Below are 18,035 nucleotides of genomic sequence, written 5' to 3'. Positions count from 1 at the left end.
CCCCATTTTCTCAAGGTATTTCTATTTTTCAAGAGAAATTAATTCATTTTTAATTGGAAAAATAGAAATGCCTTAAAAAATAGGTTCCCAAATTAGCCCTTGGCATGGGAATTTGATTGAATGCAGTCCATCGTCTGTTTATCGTTCCAGATGACCGAATGTGTTCTCTTGGACGACATAATAGACTTGACTTTGTATGTGCAGATAGAGGGAGACTATCGGAAGTACACCGAGACTAGAGGAATGTCAATGTCATTCCCATCGTCATCCTCGCATGCTACCACCACATCTATGTGCCTCCGGTATTCAGGAACCTCCACCTTGGCCACCTCCCTGGCGACATCAACCACCTTCCTCTGCAGCCTCTCCTTGTGCCTCGCGAACATGCTGTTGTACAGCAGACAGGTGCCGCAGGACATGCTGTAGGCGCTGAGGCCCTTGTCACTGAACCACTGCAGCAGTTCCGCCACAGTCAGGTTGCCCCTGATAGTCCACCGGTCCCATACGGTCCACCTCATATCTTGATGCTTCATCAGCTTGGCCCCAACCGGCTCCGCCATAGACAGCAGAGGTATAGCTAGGTTGGCGAATGTGTTGCGGTAGTCCTCCATGGGGTGCTCCCCAGCAATGACCTTGTACAGCTCCAGGCACACTAGACCTGTGGCCATGGCTGTTGAAGTTGCGATGGCCGGGATGATCCTTCCGGCGATGAACTTAGCCTTCAACTTGTCAACCTCAGGAATGCTGTAATTCCTTGCGCGCATGTTTGCAAGCCCAGCTATTAAATCCATGTGAAAATTAGTATCATCATCCTGGGGAAAGAAAGCAGCGCATGCTATTAAATTCATATCCATCTGACTCGAACAAACAAAATCCTAATAAAAGAAAAGTGCACGTTGGGGAACCTTCTCAAATTGAGTTTCATTTGGAATACTTACCTTCTCAAATTGGATAGGTTTCATTTGGAACCCTGGTGGCAGGCCCTTGGCATATTCTTCCAGTTTCGCCAAAAGATCATTAATAACAGCAACATCATCAACTGAGGCGCTAGAAAGGTTAGTAGCCTTCTCATCTGTCACAATATTCACCCCTTTCTTTGGCTCAAATTTAGGAACTGCAACCTTATTGACCGCATCGGCCAGCTTGCTAGTGTTCTTTGCCCACTCAGGTATAGCAATCCCAAATGACTCCGCCCTCAGTATTGAAGCAGCCATGAGGAAGTTGATGTGAGATGAATCAGTGGCTGAAAATTGCAGAGGGCGGGGAAAGCGCTTTGGGGCCGACCAGAAAGGAGTGCCTGTGCTAGTAGCAGCATCTTCAGGAAAAGTGAATGTAAGCTGCTTCACGCGGTTTGAGAAATAATCCTCAAATCTGACATGAAACAGATGAAATCAGTTAATCTTGCACAAAAGCTAAATAAAGAAAGATGCATGTCCAAGAAAAACAAACTGAATTTGCCTGATCAAAATACAATATTACTTCTTAAATTTTAACAGTCCTCAGCTACAAATGGAATCAACTGGTTAAATTAGCAGTACAATGTCATAAAACTGATAATTCATTTATCATAAGCTGGGTAAGAGGAAGATGTGGAATCCCAGAGAAGTCAAGAAAATAGAAACATATACCATATACAGAAGAATCAAAGAAATATGACAATAACAGTAAGCATGAACATACCTCAATCGAGCCCAAGTTATACAGTCCTCAAATGTATTGCATCGCTCCTTGTCAAGACATTCGGAGACGCGTTCAAGTAATTCCCTTGCTTGGGCATCACCTGCCTTCCTCATGACAGCAGCATATTGAGCAGGATTAGACAGAAAAGAGTTTACTTCATTTGGTGTTTTCTCTAGCAAACCCTCAAACTCTGAACGGGCCCATGTCAAGCAATGGTCAATGTTGTGTGGAAAAGAATGGACTGTGCACATGGGTGCCTGCTTCTCAGGTGGGTCTCTTGAAGCTCCATAATTTTCAGTAAGGTGAGGAATGACCATTTGTGTATTGCACTTTGCGCCCAATGTCCCTGACTCCAGTAGTGGCTTCTGGAAGTACAGGCACCTCATGTCCATATACATCCTAGCATTCACATTATCAAGGGCATTGATGACAACATCCAAACCATCCCAGAATGTGTCATGGAACACATTTTCGGTATCTGGAGAAGCACGGTTTTGAAGAGCGTCAATTTGTAAGCTGGGATTGATAGCAATGGCAGCGGCTGCAGCTACAGTAGACTTTGCTTGCCCAATGTTCCAGTCACGGAATAGAAATTGGCGGCTCAGATTGCTTTTCTCGATGACATCGTCATCTGTTATAGTTACCTTTCCCTTGGAGCTGCAGGAGACACCCATTAAGGCAAGATTCTTCAAGAACTCGCATCCAAGAGCGCCAGAACCCACAATGAAAACATTTGCATCTAGCAGTTTTTTCTGAAGCTTGGAACCAAATACAGAGATCTGGGCATCATAGCGGCTATTTGAAGGCTTCAAGTCCTGGGGATCCAACTGATATGTAGGAAGAGATTCAACTGAATCGAAGTAGAAGAACTGCATAAGATGGAGTTTCATCAGACAAAGATATAAGGGACGCCAATATAAATAGAGAAGGTACATTATTTAAAACACAAACCTGGTAAAGCGGATGGAATTTCCCTGAACATGCCTTCACAACTTCCTGGCCAACAATACCACCAAACATTGCGGCCATTGGGTTCAAAACAGCTCGAGAACCACTTGCGAAATGACGGAGCAACTTTTCATCAATGTTTTCCAGCTTAGAACCAACAGATGCTTCATTAATATCAGCAGCAAACTTCAGGAAACTTTGAGCATCCTGCTCACAGCCGGCGGTAGGATAGCGCACATGCTCCTTCTTAAACTTATCCAGAGCTTCAAAGGCTAGATGAAGCACAGGTGAATGTTCAAACTTCGAAAAGTCGCTCAGAAGGAAATCACCAGGATCTCTCATTGCATCTCTTAGTGCCTTGAAACGTAGAACCTTCGGTTCTTTGACTTGTGTAACGATACCACCTTTTGTGTAAACACCATAGCTACTTGTGTCCTCCTCGACGCTAAATGAAAACGGCCTAGCATTTTTTACCTTCCTTGGTTTTCCATCATTCAGTTCTGTCATGCCTTGGACCTCAGAGAAAACAACAAGATCACCGTCCTGAAACTCAAGCCTCTCATCATCAACACAGGATACAATTGCAGGAGTGTCGTTGCTGATGGATGCAATTATACCAGTATGTGGATCTTCACCATCAACGTCAAGGACAGTAAACTCAGGTCCAAAATCACAGAAGACACTACCGAAAAGGCCACAGACTTGAGCTTTGATAAAAGAGATTGGAGGCTGGTGGCTGTGACAATAGTCGTCAAATTCATAAGCCTTCTCCAAACTTATATCAGTGAAAACAACAGCCTGCGCAATCGAGCACGCTGTGGGTTAAGCAATCATAGCAAATAGACAAGAAAGGTGTGAAATCAGAAATGTAATGCTTTAGCAGGCAACAGATAAATAACGCTGCTAGCAACAACGACAAGCATCACAGATTCACTGGATCAAGACCAAAGGATACTGCAAGTCGAAAGCAATGAAAGATGGTACTGAGTACTAGAGACGAACCTGGAACTTAGACAGGTGCTCTATCGTCAATTCCTCTGTCAGAGCAGAGACCAGAACAGCGTTATTCAGCTCTTGCAGCTTAGAGACACAAGCTAGAGCCCTGTTCTTTCCGATGTCTTGCTCTGACAAGAAGAAATTGCCAGACAAGTCCCACATTTCCACCATTTTGACATCATGTATGGTGACAGATTTGACTCCAGCAAGAGCAAGATTCTTTGCTGAAAAAGGAACAGCACAATTGTTTAGTGTAACATACATAACACGTGAAAGAGGTTGATGTGTTGTTGTTTTCGTTTAAGAGCAAGTGGATGGACGTGTTGTTAGCGTGTTGGTAGAATCAGCCGGTATGTTATGCTTAATATGTGTGTGTCGGTACCACAGAACTGGGGTACCCCTTACTATTGTATCAAAACGCAGTACCCACACGGTTATCTCTAATCTGTGCCAAAGGACTTCACCAACGGGAAACACAGTACCCACACGGTTATCTCTAATCTATGCCAAAGGACTTCACCAACGGGTTTGGACCCCCATGGGTGGAACCCGAACCCCCATGTATGCAGTCCCCCCCTGAAAGGCCTAGGTCCTCCACGTGTATGGACCGGACCCCTGAGTAGGGACTCGGGCCCCCCCCCCCCCCCCTGTGGGGTCCGAGTCGCCATCAGGGCCTCTCGGTGCTTCAGGGCAGAACATGCCCTCAAGCTCTGCTCTGGACCCAGCCAAGGGTCCGGTGACGCCACGTGGCTGCTGGGCGCAAGGTGTAAACCTTTGCATGGAAGCAAAGCCTCAGCCCGCATCAGATGCAAGGCGGCTGCAGCGTACCCAAACCAAGCGCAAAGCATTGGCAGGCTTGTGACAAGCCTCTGTGACCGCCCAGCATGTTACCGAGGTGCGTTGTAGCATGGCAGCGCCGCGCGCATTAAATGCGCGAGTTACCAAGGCCATTGTGTGTCACACACGCGTGTGACACCATCATGAAGCATCATTCGGTCGGGTATTGGGTCCGCTACAGTGATCGGCCGGACGTGACAGCACGGGCGACTGCGTAACGCACCTATGCATGCCAGCATGCCAATCTATGCTGCAGCCTATACCAGAGACTTCGCCCGTACGCTAACGTGACAGGGCAAAAGATAGGCTAGTCAGGAAATCTGCACGACGACCAAGAGAAGATCTCTGTCCGCCGACGACATTACTTATTCCATGTAGTATGTTTTTATTACTATATTTCTGGGTCCACCTGTCGGGGCTCAGCTTACTGGTATGTGTCCCCCTTAGACTATAAAAGGAAGGGGCAACATTACAACGGACAAAGACTCCCAAGCAATACAACTCATGTAGGGTATTACGCTCCGGCGGCCCGAACCACTCTATCCCTTGTTATCGTGTTCTTCCAGCTAATCAAGTAATCCCTAGTCTCCTCCTCATCTTAGGATTAGGCGGGTGCACTCCACCACTCGGCTGGAGATTTCACTGTCCATTGTGTTTATCTAAAACTGGACCCCCCACCCCACCACACACACACACACAAACAGTAATGGTAAGCACAGACATCTCAATTACTGAGTTGGCAACAGGAACTTGGCGTCGATTCAGACATAGCGTGATGAATCTGAAAATGTAGGACGGCAAGGGAAAGGGGGTGCAGACGAGACGAACCAATCTCAGCACCGAGGCCATCGAGGCCAGAGACGAGAACATCGGCGGCAAAGAGGCGGCGCATTGTCTCCCTGCCGTACACGGCGAGCTGCCTGCTGTGCAGGTCCTCGTCAATCTCCGGCGCCGCCCCATTCCGGGTGCCGTTGCTGGTACCCACGCGGGCGGCGGATGGCGATTCCCCCAGCTTAGCCCGCTTGGGCTCGCCGCCGTCGGCGCTTGCAGACCTCTTGGACGGAAGCATGGCGAGGAAACCCCTGCGCAGAAACCGTAAGCACCTCATCGCGAACACAACGCCGAATCCGACGACGGCGGGAGGGCGCGGAAAAGAGAACACAAGTAATATTTAGCAGTCAGGAGGGTGGGACGGATGCGATGCTTACCTGGGCGGCGGGCGGGCGGCGACCTCGCCGGTGGGGGAAAGGAAAGGATCGGAGGCGAGGGAAGGTGCTTGGCGTGGCGGCTAGGTTTGGGATGGGCTGGAGAGAGTGAGCTCTCTGAGTATTCGTGTCAAGGCAAGAGTACACTAGGACAGAGCGGAGAGGCGGCGGGGCTCATTGCAAGGTACTTATTTATACGGCACGCAGGGGCCAGGTTTTTTCTTTCTTCTTTTTTTTTCTTTTACATAGGTTGGGTCAAAGACTCAAGGTTCACCAAATCAAATCGGTCTGCAGTCTGCACACCGGGCTAGCCGGTAATCGGTCCGTGGGTATGGCTGGCCGACCGGTTTTACATTTTGAATTTATAAAATTTAAAATATGTTGATGAAAATTTTCTTATAAATACTACAGATTATTTTAAGACTTTTCACTGAAACTAAATTTAAAAATATCCTACCGAATTCAAACTAAAAACCAAACAAGTTTTTAAAAAGAAAAAAGAAAAACCCTTAAATGGGTTGGTAGTCTATAAGACCCAATAGCTCCATACAATACCCTAACACGTCGTGACCCGTGCTAGAGCATTCCCCATCCTTCTCTCGCCTCATCCGCCCAAAAATGACGCACGTCCGCCACAGGAGCACGCAGAGCCACTCTCATACGTCGCCTAGCCAGACGGCTAGGCCGAAAAGCCGCCAGTAAGTTCTTCTCGCCCGCTCAATATGTGAACCGCGCGACTTACTGATTAATCGTTGATTTAGCCCGATAAATCGGCCGGCTAACTACCGGCTTATACTATCGCGTCTGTCCGGACGAGCCGCTGGTAAATCGTACGAGCTAACGGCTTAGTCAGCTTACCGAGCGTGTGGCCCGATTAATCGGCCAGAGAGTCCGATAAGCCGGCCTGCCTAGTAGGGGATAGGGTCGGAGAGATTTTTCCCTTTTGACTTCAAATCCTTTGAAATCAGCACCGCTACTTGTTATGTATGCTAATAGTACTTGTAATAATAGTTGTTATCGCTATTTTCGGGGATGTCGGATCGGATCGATCCCATATGGCAACACGAGGATAACATATATCCAGGATTCAACTACAAGTACTGAGGCAACACGTTTCAAGCAACACCTTGCATCGCGTGGGGAATGTGTAAGGTTGCCGCAACGTTCCGTCGGACACTGTCGATTGCTTTCGGCGGGAGCTTGACAAGGTCCATGAGAAAAAAGGAAAGTAAGAGTAGCGGAAGAGCAAGAAACTTGCAAGTGGAGGGTTCGCATCGTGGTTCCGATGATGATGATGGTGGTGGTGATGATGATGATGATGAGTTATAGGGCACAATACGTGTGTCTAGGGAGGAGGAGGAGCTTAGGAGGCGTGCTCACGTGAGCGATGGCAGTGTGGCATGTATGAGACGAGTGGTGACTCGTCCAAAGAGGTGGTCTCCGTGCCGCGTTTGGGAGAATAGATTCTATGAAGGAGAACTCGTTGTTGCAAGTACATTAAGGCTTTTGTACATCATGTGAATGTGCTACTTTTTGCAGCATCATGGTGGGCCATGTTTGGTTCAGACACTCCGACGTTACAAAAGCTTACTTTGAGATTGGTTCCACGGTGTTGTTCCTCCAGTGGTTGTGAGCGCAACTGGAGCATGTTTGCCTTGTTGTACACAAAGGTGAGGATTCGGTTATCGCATCAGAAGCTCCATAAGCTTGTGTATGTGAACTACAACATAAGGCTACACCTAAAGGATGCAATCAGGTTCATAAGTGTGCAAGGAGGGATCCATTTTCACAGTTCATGGAGTTGTCCTTACATGACACAAACAATCCAATCTGTCACTGGATGGAAATGGGTCGCTCAAACGTGGATCCAGTGCTAGATGAGGAGGACACCGAGAGTGACACACCATTACCATCAAGCATCGTGGCTGAAGGCACTCCAAAAGAAAATTTGGTTAATTGGACAAATAAGAATGTGGGGGACACTCACGTTGGTAAGCGAAAAGCGCAGTTCATGTTACGAAAAACAACCAACAAAGGAAAGAAAGTGGTGGCTAGCGATAATGAGACCGATAATGGTGATAATAGTCCACAATACCAAGAGTCTGCCGATGGCAGTTCGACGACGTCTTCTGATGATGCTGATGGTGGTGCTGGTGGTAGAGGTGTTGGTGCTGGTGGTGGTGGTGGTGGTATTGGTGCTGGCGGTGATGGTGGTGTTGGTGGTCTTAGATGGCTCCGATACATTTCACAAGTACCATTACATTTGCTTCTCAATAAATTAGTGATTGATATCTAACCATATTTTCATAACTATGTAGGGGGATCCTAGTACGAATACGCTAGACAAGACCAATATCACGACGCATCTGAGGAGCGTAGGACCACTCACACAGGGATCAGACACCAATGTCTACAACAAGCATATTGGACCCCCGATTCTAGCAACGAAAGACAAGGTTCGTCTTCACCCCTATCCCTATGTCAGTTGTCCAGTTGGTGAGGTGACACAGCAACCAGTGAGGTGGGTGTACGAAATGGGAGGACACCGAGTACTACCAAATGTCGGTGGAGTCGTGGAGTACGACTTCTGCATGGACCAGTCAGACTTGGGCAGAGTAAAAGGCATAGTTGATGCGTGAGCAAGGTATTATGTTGATATCAATGGAGAAGTACAATATGACACAAGCACAATATCAGTGGAATGCACCCCATGGGAATGATCTTCGACGAAGGATCAACTATGAAACATGTATATGTATCTTTGATTTTGTCTGTGAACTATGAAACAATGTCATGTAATGTATTTGAACTGCTAAATGTTGTTATTGGACTTGTGATAATGTTTGGGGTCATCTTTTGTACAAATTATGGGGCCTCGATGTGCTTTATTTACAAAAATACACATGACTCGGTTTCTATTTCTGTGCCGCCGGTTTATCAGGCTAGGAGCCGATTAATCGGGCTTATCGAACGCTTTATTGGTTTGAAACCGTTTTGAATTCAAAAACTGGACGGTTTAGATTTTGGACGGTTTCTACCGGGTTATCGCGATAAACCGGTTATCGGTCCCGACCGTTTTTCACCCTCCAACTGGTTTGGTGAGTTGGCTATTCAGTTTATTTGAAGCTTCAGTTTGATTTTTCGATTTAAAAAAAGGTTTTCTAAACATTAGAAACCGAGAAGTTTGATTCCGATTTTTTACTTCGGTTTTTGGGTAAAAACCAAACACCAAACTTATATCAAGACAACACATACAACAAGTTTACATGATAGATTACACACAATTTTGAAATGCAAGAATTATACAAGTATAAATATTTAGAGATGCATCATACATGGAATACTAATAAGTGAATAACAATTTAATTGCATCACATAATCAAATAGTCAAATTTTAGAATTGATAAAGTTTGGTATTCAATTTTTTTGGTATTTCGGTTCGGTATATGGTGAAAATAGATTACAATACCGACACTGAACTTCTTAGATACAAAAACCAAAACTAAACCAAACTACTGAAAAATAAATTTTCAGTTTGGTTCGGTACTATTCGATTTTCGGTTTATGGAAAAAAATGTCCATCTATAGTCTGAGAAAGCCATTGTGCCAAGCTTGTTGAAAAGAATAGGCCAAGGAGGGAAACACCGTCTTCCTGGTATTAATAAATATTATATTAAGAAGAGATTGAAACACGGTCCTGGTCATGAAAATCCCCGAACCTTGGCCCCCATCACTAACGGGTCATCACTGTGCACTCTACAGCGGCCCAGCCGGAGGGTGGCTCGCAAGACGTAAGCCACGAGCGCACGGGCCATAGCGATGGGATTTGTTTTGACTAAGCCCGAAATTCGCCCTCCGAGGGATGGAGCCGAGACCTGGAGGTGCTACTTAGAAATTGTAACCATTACGCTAGAGACCCTTTCGCAACTCGTTAAAGATTATAAGCAAGCAACTGAATCAATTCTGTCATTGATGAGGAATGGCCCCAAGTAGCAGAAACAAAGTTTGTTTGAGGGTCTATTGGCCAATGAAGTTTGTACATATGTTGAACTCCAGATCAAGGTCAAAATTATCTCGTCTTTGTTTGGGTTATAGTCAGACAAGATGCTCGTGCCTCGTCAGCTCATTCGGCTTGGCTCGACTCAGCTCGTTTTAGTTTTGTCACGAGCTGAGCTAGCATCTCTAGCTCGATTTGTTAACGAGTCAGCTCGAGTCGAGCTCGTTAGCTCGAACGAGCTAGCATTTATCAGTAAAACAAAGCCTCCGCTTGTGTTGGATGAAGTAATAAGTGGTGAACTATATTACTTTGGTGTTAAATCCATGTGGTATGTGAAATTATGAGTGTTATTAGTTTATTACTCTTTTCTAGTGTTAATTTGGTATAAAATTAATTAGTAATTGATTGTATTGTTGTGTGTGTCTATTGTTTTTGGCTCACGAGCACATACAACAAGTTTACATGATAGATTACACACAATTTTGAAATGCAAGAATTATACAAGTATAAATATTTAGAGATGCATCATACATGGAATACTAATAAGTGAATAACAATTTAATTGCATCACATAATCAAATAGTCAAATTTTAGAATTGATAAAGTTTGGTATTCAATTTTTTTGGTATTTCGGTTCGGTATATGGTGAAAATAGATTACAATACCGACACTGAACTTCTTAGATACAAAAACCAAAACTAAACCAAACTACTGAAAAATAAATTTTCAGTTTGGTTCGGTACTATTCGATTTTCGGTTTATGGAAAAAAATGTCCATCTATAGTCTGAGAAAGCCATTGTGCCAAGCTTGTTGAAAAGAATAGGCCAAGGAGGGAAACACCGTCTTCCTGGTATTAATAAATATTATATTAAGAAGAGATTGAAACACGGTCCTGGTCATGAAAATCCCCGAACCTTGGCCCCCATCACTAACGGGTCATCACTGTGCACTCTACAGCGGCCCAGCCGGAGGGTGGCTCGCAAGACGTAAGCCACGAGCGCACGGGCCATAGCGATGGGATTTGTTTTGACTAAGCCCGAAATTCGCCCTCCGAGGGATGGAGCCGAGACCTGGAGGTGCTACTTAGAAATTGTAACCATTACGCTAGAGACCCTTTCGCAACTCGTTAAAGATTATAAGCAAGCAACTGAATCAATTCTGTCATTGATGAGGAATGGCCCCAAGTAGCAGAAACAAAGTTTGTTTGAGGGTCTATTGGCCAATGAAGTTTGTACATATGTTGAACTCCAGATCAAGGTCAAAATTATCTCGTCTTTGTTTGGGTTATAGTCAGACAAGATGCTCGTGCCTCGTCAGCTCATTCGGCTTGGCTCGACTCAGCTCGTTTTAGTTTTGTCACGAGCTGAGCTAGCATCTCTAGCTCGATTTGTTAACGAGTCAGCTCGAGTCGAGCTCGTTAGCTCGAACGAGCTAGCATTTATCAGTAAAACAAAGCCTCCGCTTGTGTTGGATGAAGTAATAAGTGGTGAACTATATTACTTTGGTGTTAAATCCATGTGGTATGTGAAATTATGAGTGTTATTAGTTTATTACTCTTTTCTAGTGTTAATTTGGTATAAAATTAATTAGTAATTGATTGTATTGTTGTGTGTGTCTATTGTTTTTGGCTCACGAGCTAAATGAGCCAACTTGGACTCACAAATGGGCTGAGCCAAGTTGATTCTCTGGCTCGGTTCCTTAACGAGCCGAGTAGAGATGGCAATGGGTACCCGCGACCCGATACCCGATGGGTATTTACTCCATTAGGGTATGTATGTGGGCTAAATATTCTACCTGTGGGTCTGTTATTGGGCAAAAATCTTCACCCAATGGGTAAACGAGTATTAGAACGTTCTGCCTTCACCCATACCCGTTAACCCGTGGGTATAAAATACCCAATATAAACTTATCTGAATCATGCACTTGGACTTTAGTCATCCAACTTTTTTACTATTAAACAACAATTTAATGACCATATAATGGAACATGTAATGCGCTATGTAGTACTATCATAGTGTTACTACTTTATCCAATTATCTTTGGTGTGTTGAATGGATGGTTAAATGATGCTAGAAATTTTTGTAATGTTATTTATATGGATATACTTACCATTTGTATAGTATAATATTTTGATAGTTGTTTAATTTTTGTGGGTACGGGTGACCCGATGGGTGACTCATACCCACATGGGTATGGGTATGGGGGTAAATTCATATCCGCCAGTGTATATGGGTGACCCGGTGGGATTATTTTTGTGTCGTGGGTATGGGTATGGGGTAGTAATACCCGGTGGGTATTTACCCATTGCCATCCCTAGAGCCGAGTCGAGCGGGCTCGATATCCAGCCCTAGTTTGGGCCCTATGACACCAATGCATCAAAAGTACTAGAGAAAACTTAAGGAAGAGGGATTATGCTTATGAGTGTTGGTTCAGGGCATTGACATAACTATATACACAAGCAATATTTATATAGGTTTGAACTGTGTAAGTGTAATCCTCTAGATGATTGATGTTTAGATGCAAATATGGTTATTGTTTACACGCTTAGGTGGTATCTGAGCTAGCGAGTGAGGAGAGCCCTAACTACCCCTTATGATATCTACCCCTAAGTTGAGCGAGGGAGCTCTGTCCCGATCTATTTCTATGTGCATACTAGTATTAAACAAAAAACTGAAGTGAGAGCTTTTGAACTCGAATCAGAACCCTTTCTATGCTACTCTACACCTTCCTTTTATAGAATAAGGAAGAAGAGAGATACATCCCTGCTTAGGCAAGGGTCCTATCTTACCGTAGTTGTTGTACCATATGCAAAGCATGTCCTTAACGCGTCATAGAGATAAGTGTGGCATGCCACAGTGACACGACTGGTGTCCAAGCTATCAAGGACGGTGTGGTTGAAAGTTGTAGTAGGCGCGCACACTATATATTGCTCACTGGTAACTAGCAATTAGTGTTGTGCCTATAGTGGCACCTTTTGATCACTATGTCATCTCTTGCATTAAATGTGATAGATGGTAGCAATATATTACCCACTCGATGCCACATGTCACTACACCAAAAACATAAACTTCCTACGGTTTTTTAACTTCCTACAGCTTTTATAACAAACCGTAGGAAATAAATAACTTCCTAGAGGCAACTGGTAGCTCTAGGAAATAAACATAACTTCCTACGGTGTTTTATAAAAGCTGTAGGAAGTTAGCTTTCACATGCTGACCCACGCGTGTGGTCAAACGAGTCGCTAACTTCCTACGGTCTACTCTAGGAAGTTAACTTCTCCTGCTAACTTTCTATGGCATACTCTAGGAAGTTAGCTTCTCCTCCTAACTTCCTACGGACTGCTCTAGGAAGTTAGCTTCTCCTGTAAAAAATAGGCGATTTATATACCCGAAACCCTACCTGTTCGTCTCTTTCCTCACCCGCTTGCTCGCACGGAAGCGCCGCCATGGACCCGCCCCTGCCATCGTCGACCGCCCCGGCCCCGGCCAGCACCACCCTCGGCCACGCCAACCCAACCCCAAGAAGAGTGCGTCCGCATCCAAGGTGAGCAGGGCATTGCTGGCATGGCCCCAAGAGGAGACATCGGCCATTACTATCGCATGGGGTCTGCTTGGATATCCCAACCGCTCTGACCTTATCCCTTCACTTTCCACTCTCTCTCTCACGTTCCTCTCCCTTCTATCGAGAACCCATGAATTTAGATGGAGAATACAACGAGGTGATTGTGTAGGTCGCTAATCTTGATCTTATTTGTCATCTCCCATGTCGCATGACTTGTAAAAAACTGATTTGTGGTCCGTCGCAGCTTAGGTAAGCAAAATCCCTTTGTACGCTTTGTATTCTACAACTATATATCAATCTTGTTCATGCAATTGAATGTCGTTGGCTGCTGATTTCATTGTGTGCAGATTTGTTTTCTTGCATATTTCCTTCTTAGTAAATAGATCCACTTTCTTCAGCTTGTGAGATTCATATTTAATTTAGCATGTACATATAACATACTGATACTACTTAGCATCGGTTGCTTTCAATTATTACATTTTTTGAGTAAGTAGAAAATGGACGCTCTGCGTATTATTCAGCCCACTCTGCTATGTGTTATTCATGCAGAACATACTGATATTTTATATAGCCCACTCTGCTATGTATTATTCATGCAGAACATGTGTACTTGTACTATATATATCTATTATTATTTGGGTCGTATAGTTGTAAGACTTCTTACAATGTTTTGTATATTATGGTTGTTACTACCATGTTGTATCCTCTTTTAGTTTAAATAATGGATACATGACATGATGAATGGTATGGCTAAATATGATAATGCAGATGATCCACATGGGCAAGATTCAGATAAACTGGAGTCTGATAGTGATGATTGTCAAGAAGTGGCTGCCCTCAGCTAGTAGCCAAATTTCTTCATATAGTATCAAGGCTAAAAAGATGAAGTTCAAGTTGGGGTCAGTTTTTCTTGTACCCTTTTGGACAAACTAAACTAATTAGTGTTGTGATGATACTAGTGAGTGCTTTGGAATGTGTGCACTCGATAAAACTAAGGTAATAGTAGGTTACTAGGTTCTATTAATTTCCTATGTTGATTTGGCTGTGAGCCACATTTTTGTGATGCAAACTTATATGTACATGCTAGCTAAATAACACACTTGTTCTTTGAGTAGTTAAACTTGATTAGGATAAAACCCTAAACCCTAAACATATTTGACTAAAATTGTTTGGACTTTTTCTTTGAGTAGTTAAACTTGATTAGCATAAAGGAATTGAATCTGAGCTTAGTATTTAACATTGACATTGAGATGTAATGATTCACTGATGCAATTTAGACTTCCACGAAGGGTATGTAGTACTATTTATCTTGAGTTGTTGTGGACCTCATTATCTTGCAACTCATGTTTCATGACTAATAATTATTTCTTATTTGGTGCAGGATCCCTGAAAGGGAATTAGGCTTACACCTAGTCCCTAATTAATTTTGGTGGTTGAATTGCCCAACATAAATAATTGGACTAACTAGTTTGCTCTAGTGTATAAGTTATACCGGTGCCAAAGGTTCACACTTAGCCAATAAAAGGACCAAGTATTGGGTTCAACAAAAGAGCAAAGGGACAACCGAAGGCACCTCTGGTCTGGCGCACCGGACTGTCCGGTGTGCCACCGGACATGTCCGGTGCACCAGAGGACTCCAGTGCAAACTCGTCGCCTTCGGGAAAATCTAGAGGCAACTCCACTATAATTCACCGGACTGTCCGGTGCTCCAACGAAGAGCGGCCTCAGGAACTCGCCAGCTTCGGGAAACTGCAACAGCTGCTCCGCTATAATTCACCGGACATGTCCGGTGTACACCGGACTGTCCGGTGTAACTGCGGGGCAATGGCTACTTCGCGCTAACGGTCACCTGCAACAACAATTAATGCGCGCCAGAGCACGCAGAAGTCAGGCACGCGCGTTGTGGCGCACCGGACACTCTACAGTACATGTCCGGTGCGCCACCGGACATCCAGGCGGGCCCAGAAGTCAGAGCTCCAACGGTCAGAACCCAATGGCTTTGGTGACGTGGCTGGCGCACCGGACATGTCCGGTGTGCACCGGACTGTCCGGTGCACCATGCGACAGACAGCCCCACCAAACGGCTAGTTTGGTGGTTGGGGCTATAAATAACCCCAACCACTCACCATTCATTGCATCCAAGTTTTCCACTTCTCAACCACTTACAAGAGCTAGGCATTCAATTCTAGACACACCAAAGAGATCAAATCCTCTCCAATTCCACACAAGGCTTTAGTGATTAGCGAGAGAGATTTGTCGTGTTCTTTTGAGCTCTTGCGCTTGGATCTCTTCTTTCCTTTCTCACTTGTTCTTGTGATCAAAACTCCATTGTAATCAAGGCAAGAGGCACCAATTGTGTGGTGGCCCTTGCGGGGAAGTTTTGTTCCCGGTTTTGATTTGAGAAAAGAAACTCACTCGGTCCGAGGGACCGTTTGAGAGAGGGAAGGGTTGAAAGAGACCCGGCCTTTGTGGCCTCCTCAACGAGGAGTAGGTTTGCGAGAACCGAACCTCGGTAAAACAAATCCGCGTGTCACACTCTTCATTTGCTTGCGATTTGTTTTGCGCCCTCTCTCGGACTCTTTATTATTTCTAACGCTAACCCGGCTTGTAGTTGTGATTAATTTTGTAAATTTCAGTATCGCCCTATTCACCCCCCTCTAGGCGACTATCAATTGGTATCAGAGCCCGGTGCTTCATTAGAGCCTAACCACTCGAAGTGATGTCGGGAGATCACGCCAAGAAGGAGATGGAAACCGACGAAAAGCCCACTACAAGCCACGGGAGCACTTCATCGGAAAAGTCCCACACCAAGAGGAAGGAGAAGAAGAAGGACTCCTCCAAAGGGAAGGAGAAGAGATCTTCTTCACACCACAAAGAAAAGAAGGAGAAATCCTCTTCCCACAAGCCGCATCGGAGTGGGGACAAGAAAAAGAGGATGAGGAAGATGGTCTACTACGAGACCGATTCTTCATCGGCATCCACCTCCGGCTCCGACGCGGCATCCGTCACTTCTAAACGCGAAGAGCGTAAGAAGTATAGTAAGATTCCCCTACGCTACCCTCGCATTTCTAAACATGCACCTTTACTTTCCGTCCCATTAGGCAAACCACCAACATTTGATGGTGAAGATTATGCTAGGTGGAGTGATTTAATGCGTTTTCATCTAACCTCACTCCACAAAAGTATATGGAATGTTGTTGAGTTTGGTGCACAGGTACCATCCGTAGGGGATGAAGACTATGATGTGGATGAAGTAGCCCAAATCGAGCACTTCAACTCCCAAGCAACAACCATACTCCTTGCCTCTATAAGTAGAGAGGAATATAACAAGGTGCAAGGGTTGAAGAGTGCAAAGGAGATTTGGGACTTACTCAAGACCGCGCACGAGGGTGATGAACTCACCAAGATCACCAAGAGGGAAACGATCGAGGGGGAGCTCGGTCGCTTCCGTCTTCGCCAAGGGGAAGAGCCACAAGACATGTACAACCGGCTCAAAACCTTGGTGAACCAAGTGCGCAACCTCGGGAGCAAAAAGTGGGATGACCACGAGGTGGTTAAGGTTATTCTAAGATCTCTTATTTTCCTTAACCCTACTCAAGTTCAATTAATTCGTGGCAACCCAAGATATACACTAATGACTCCCGAGGAAGTAATCGGGAATTTTGTGAGCTTTGAATTTATGATCAAGGGCTCACGGAAAATCAACGAGCTTGACGGCCCCTCCATGTCCGAAGCTCAACCGGTTGCATTCAAGGCCACGGAGGAGAAAAAGGAAGAGTCTACACCAAGTAGACAACCAATCGACGCCTCCAAGCTTGACAACGAGGAGATGGCACTTGTCATCAAAAGCTTTCGCCAAATCCTCAAGCAAAGGAGGGGGAAGGATTACAAGCCCCGCTCCAAGAAGGTTTGCTACAAGTGTGGTAAGCCCGGTCACTTTATAGCTAAATGTCCTATTTCTAGTGACAGTGACAAGGGTGACGACAAGAAAGGGAGGAGAAAGGAGAAGAGGAGATACTACAAGAAGAAGGGCGGCGATGCCCATGTTTGTCGGGAATGGGACTCCGACGAAAGCTCTAGCGACTCCTCCTCCGACGAGGACGCCGCCAACATCGCCGTCACCAAGGGCCTTCTCTTCCCCAACGTCAGCCACAAGTGCCTCATGGCAAAGGACGGCAAAAAGAAGGTTAAATCTAAATCCTCCACTAGATATGAGTCCTCTAGTGATGATAATGCTAGTGATGAGGAAGATAATTTGCGTACCCTTTTGCCAACCTTAACATGGAACAAAAGGAAAAATTAAATGAATTAATTAGTGCCATTCATGAAAAAGATGACCTTTTGGATTCCCAAGAGGACTTCCTAATTAAGGAAAATAAGAAACATGTTAAGGTTAAAAATGCTTATGCTCTAGAGATAGAAAAATGTGAGAAATTAACTAGTGAGCTAAGCACATGCCATGACACTATTGCCAACCTTAGAAATGAAAATGCTAATTTATTAGCTAAGGTTGATTCTCATGTTTGTAATGTTTCAACTTCCAATTCTAGAGATGATAATGATGATTTACTTGCTAGGATTGAAGAATTGAACGTTTCACTCTCTAGCCTTAGAAATGAAAATGAAAAATTGCTTGCTAAGGCTAAAGATTTTGATGTTTGCAATATTACTATTTCTAACCTTAGAAGTGAAAATGACATATTACATGCTAAGGTTATAGAGTTAAAATCTTGCAAACCCTCTACATCTATTGTTGAGCATGTTTCTATTTGTGCTAGATGTAGAGATGTTGATATTAATGCTATTCATG

General features: G+C 44.6%; 1 protein-coding gene and 1 long non-coding RNA gene across 3 annotated transcripts; one reads left to right on the top strand and one right to left on the bottom strand.

Moving 5' to 3' along the window:
* Positions 1 to 68: 68 nt before the first annotated feature.
* On the bottom strand, positions 69 to 5,836 carry LOC103633603 (ubiquitin-activating enzyme E1 3). 2 transcript variants are annotated; one of them, XM_008655310.3, is made up of 7 exons: positions 5,670 to 5,836; positions 5,290 to 5,543; positions 3,631 to 3,848; positions 2,632 to 3,426; positions 1,681 to 2,549; positions 939 to 1,371; positions 69 to 812 (listed from the first exon to the last, which is right to left on the bottom strand). In XM_008655310.3, the coding sequence occupies exons 2-7, from the start codon at positions 5,528 to 5,530 to the stop codon at positions 216 to 218; spliced, it is 3,153 nt and encodes a 1,050-aa protein (XP_008653532.1). In that variant the 5' UTR covers positions 5,531 to 5,543; positions 5,670 to 5,836; the 3' UTR covers positions 69 to 215. The 2 variants fall into 2 exon arrangements, with proteins under 2 accessions (XP_008653532.1, XP_008653531.1); XM_008655309.2 differs by lacking the exon at positions 5,670 to 5,836 and having other exon boundaries at positions 5,290 to 5,584.
* Positions 5,837 to 13,082: 7,246 nt separating this feature from the next.
* Positions 13,083 to 14,612, top strand: LOC109940856 (uncharacterized). Its single transcript, XR_002263561.3, has 2 exons — positions 13,083 to 13,207; positions 13,994 to 14,612. It is a non-coding gene; the product is annotated as an uncharacterized lncRNA (long non-coding RNA).
* Positions 14,613 to 18,035: the final 3,423 nt, after the last annotated feature.

The sequence above is a fragment of the Zea mays genome, chromosome 7 (assembly GCF_902167145.1).
Source record: "Zea mays cultivar B73 chromosome 7, Zm-B73-REFERENCE-NAM-5.0, whole genome shotgun sequence".
Lineage (NCBI taxonomy): Eukaryota > Viridiplantae > Streptophyta > Magnoliopsida > Poales > Poaceae > Zea > Zea mays.
Note: the sequence above shows the minus strand (reverse complement) of the source record. Positions and strands in the feature narration are given on the sequence as shown.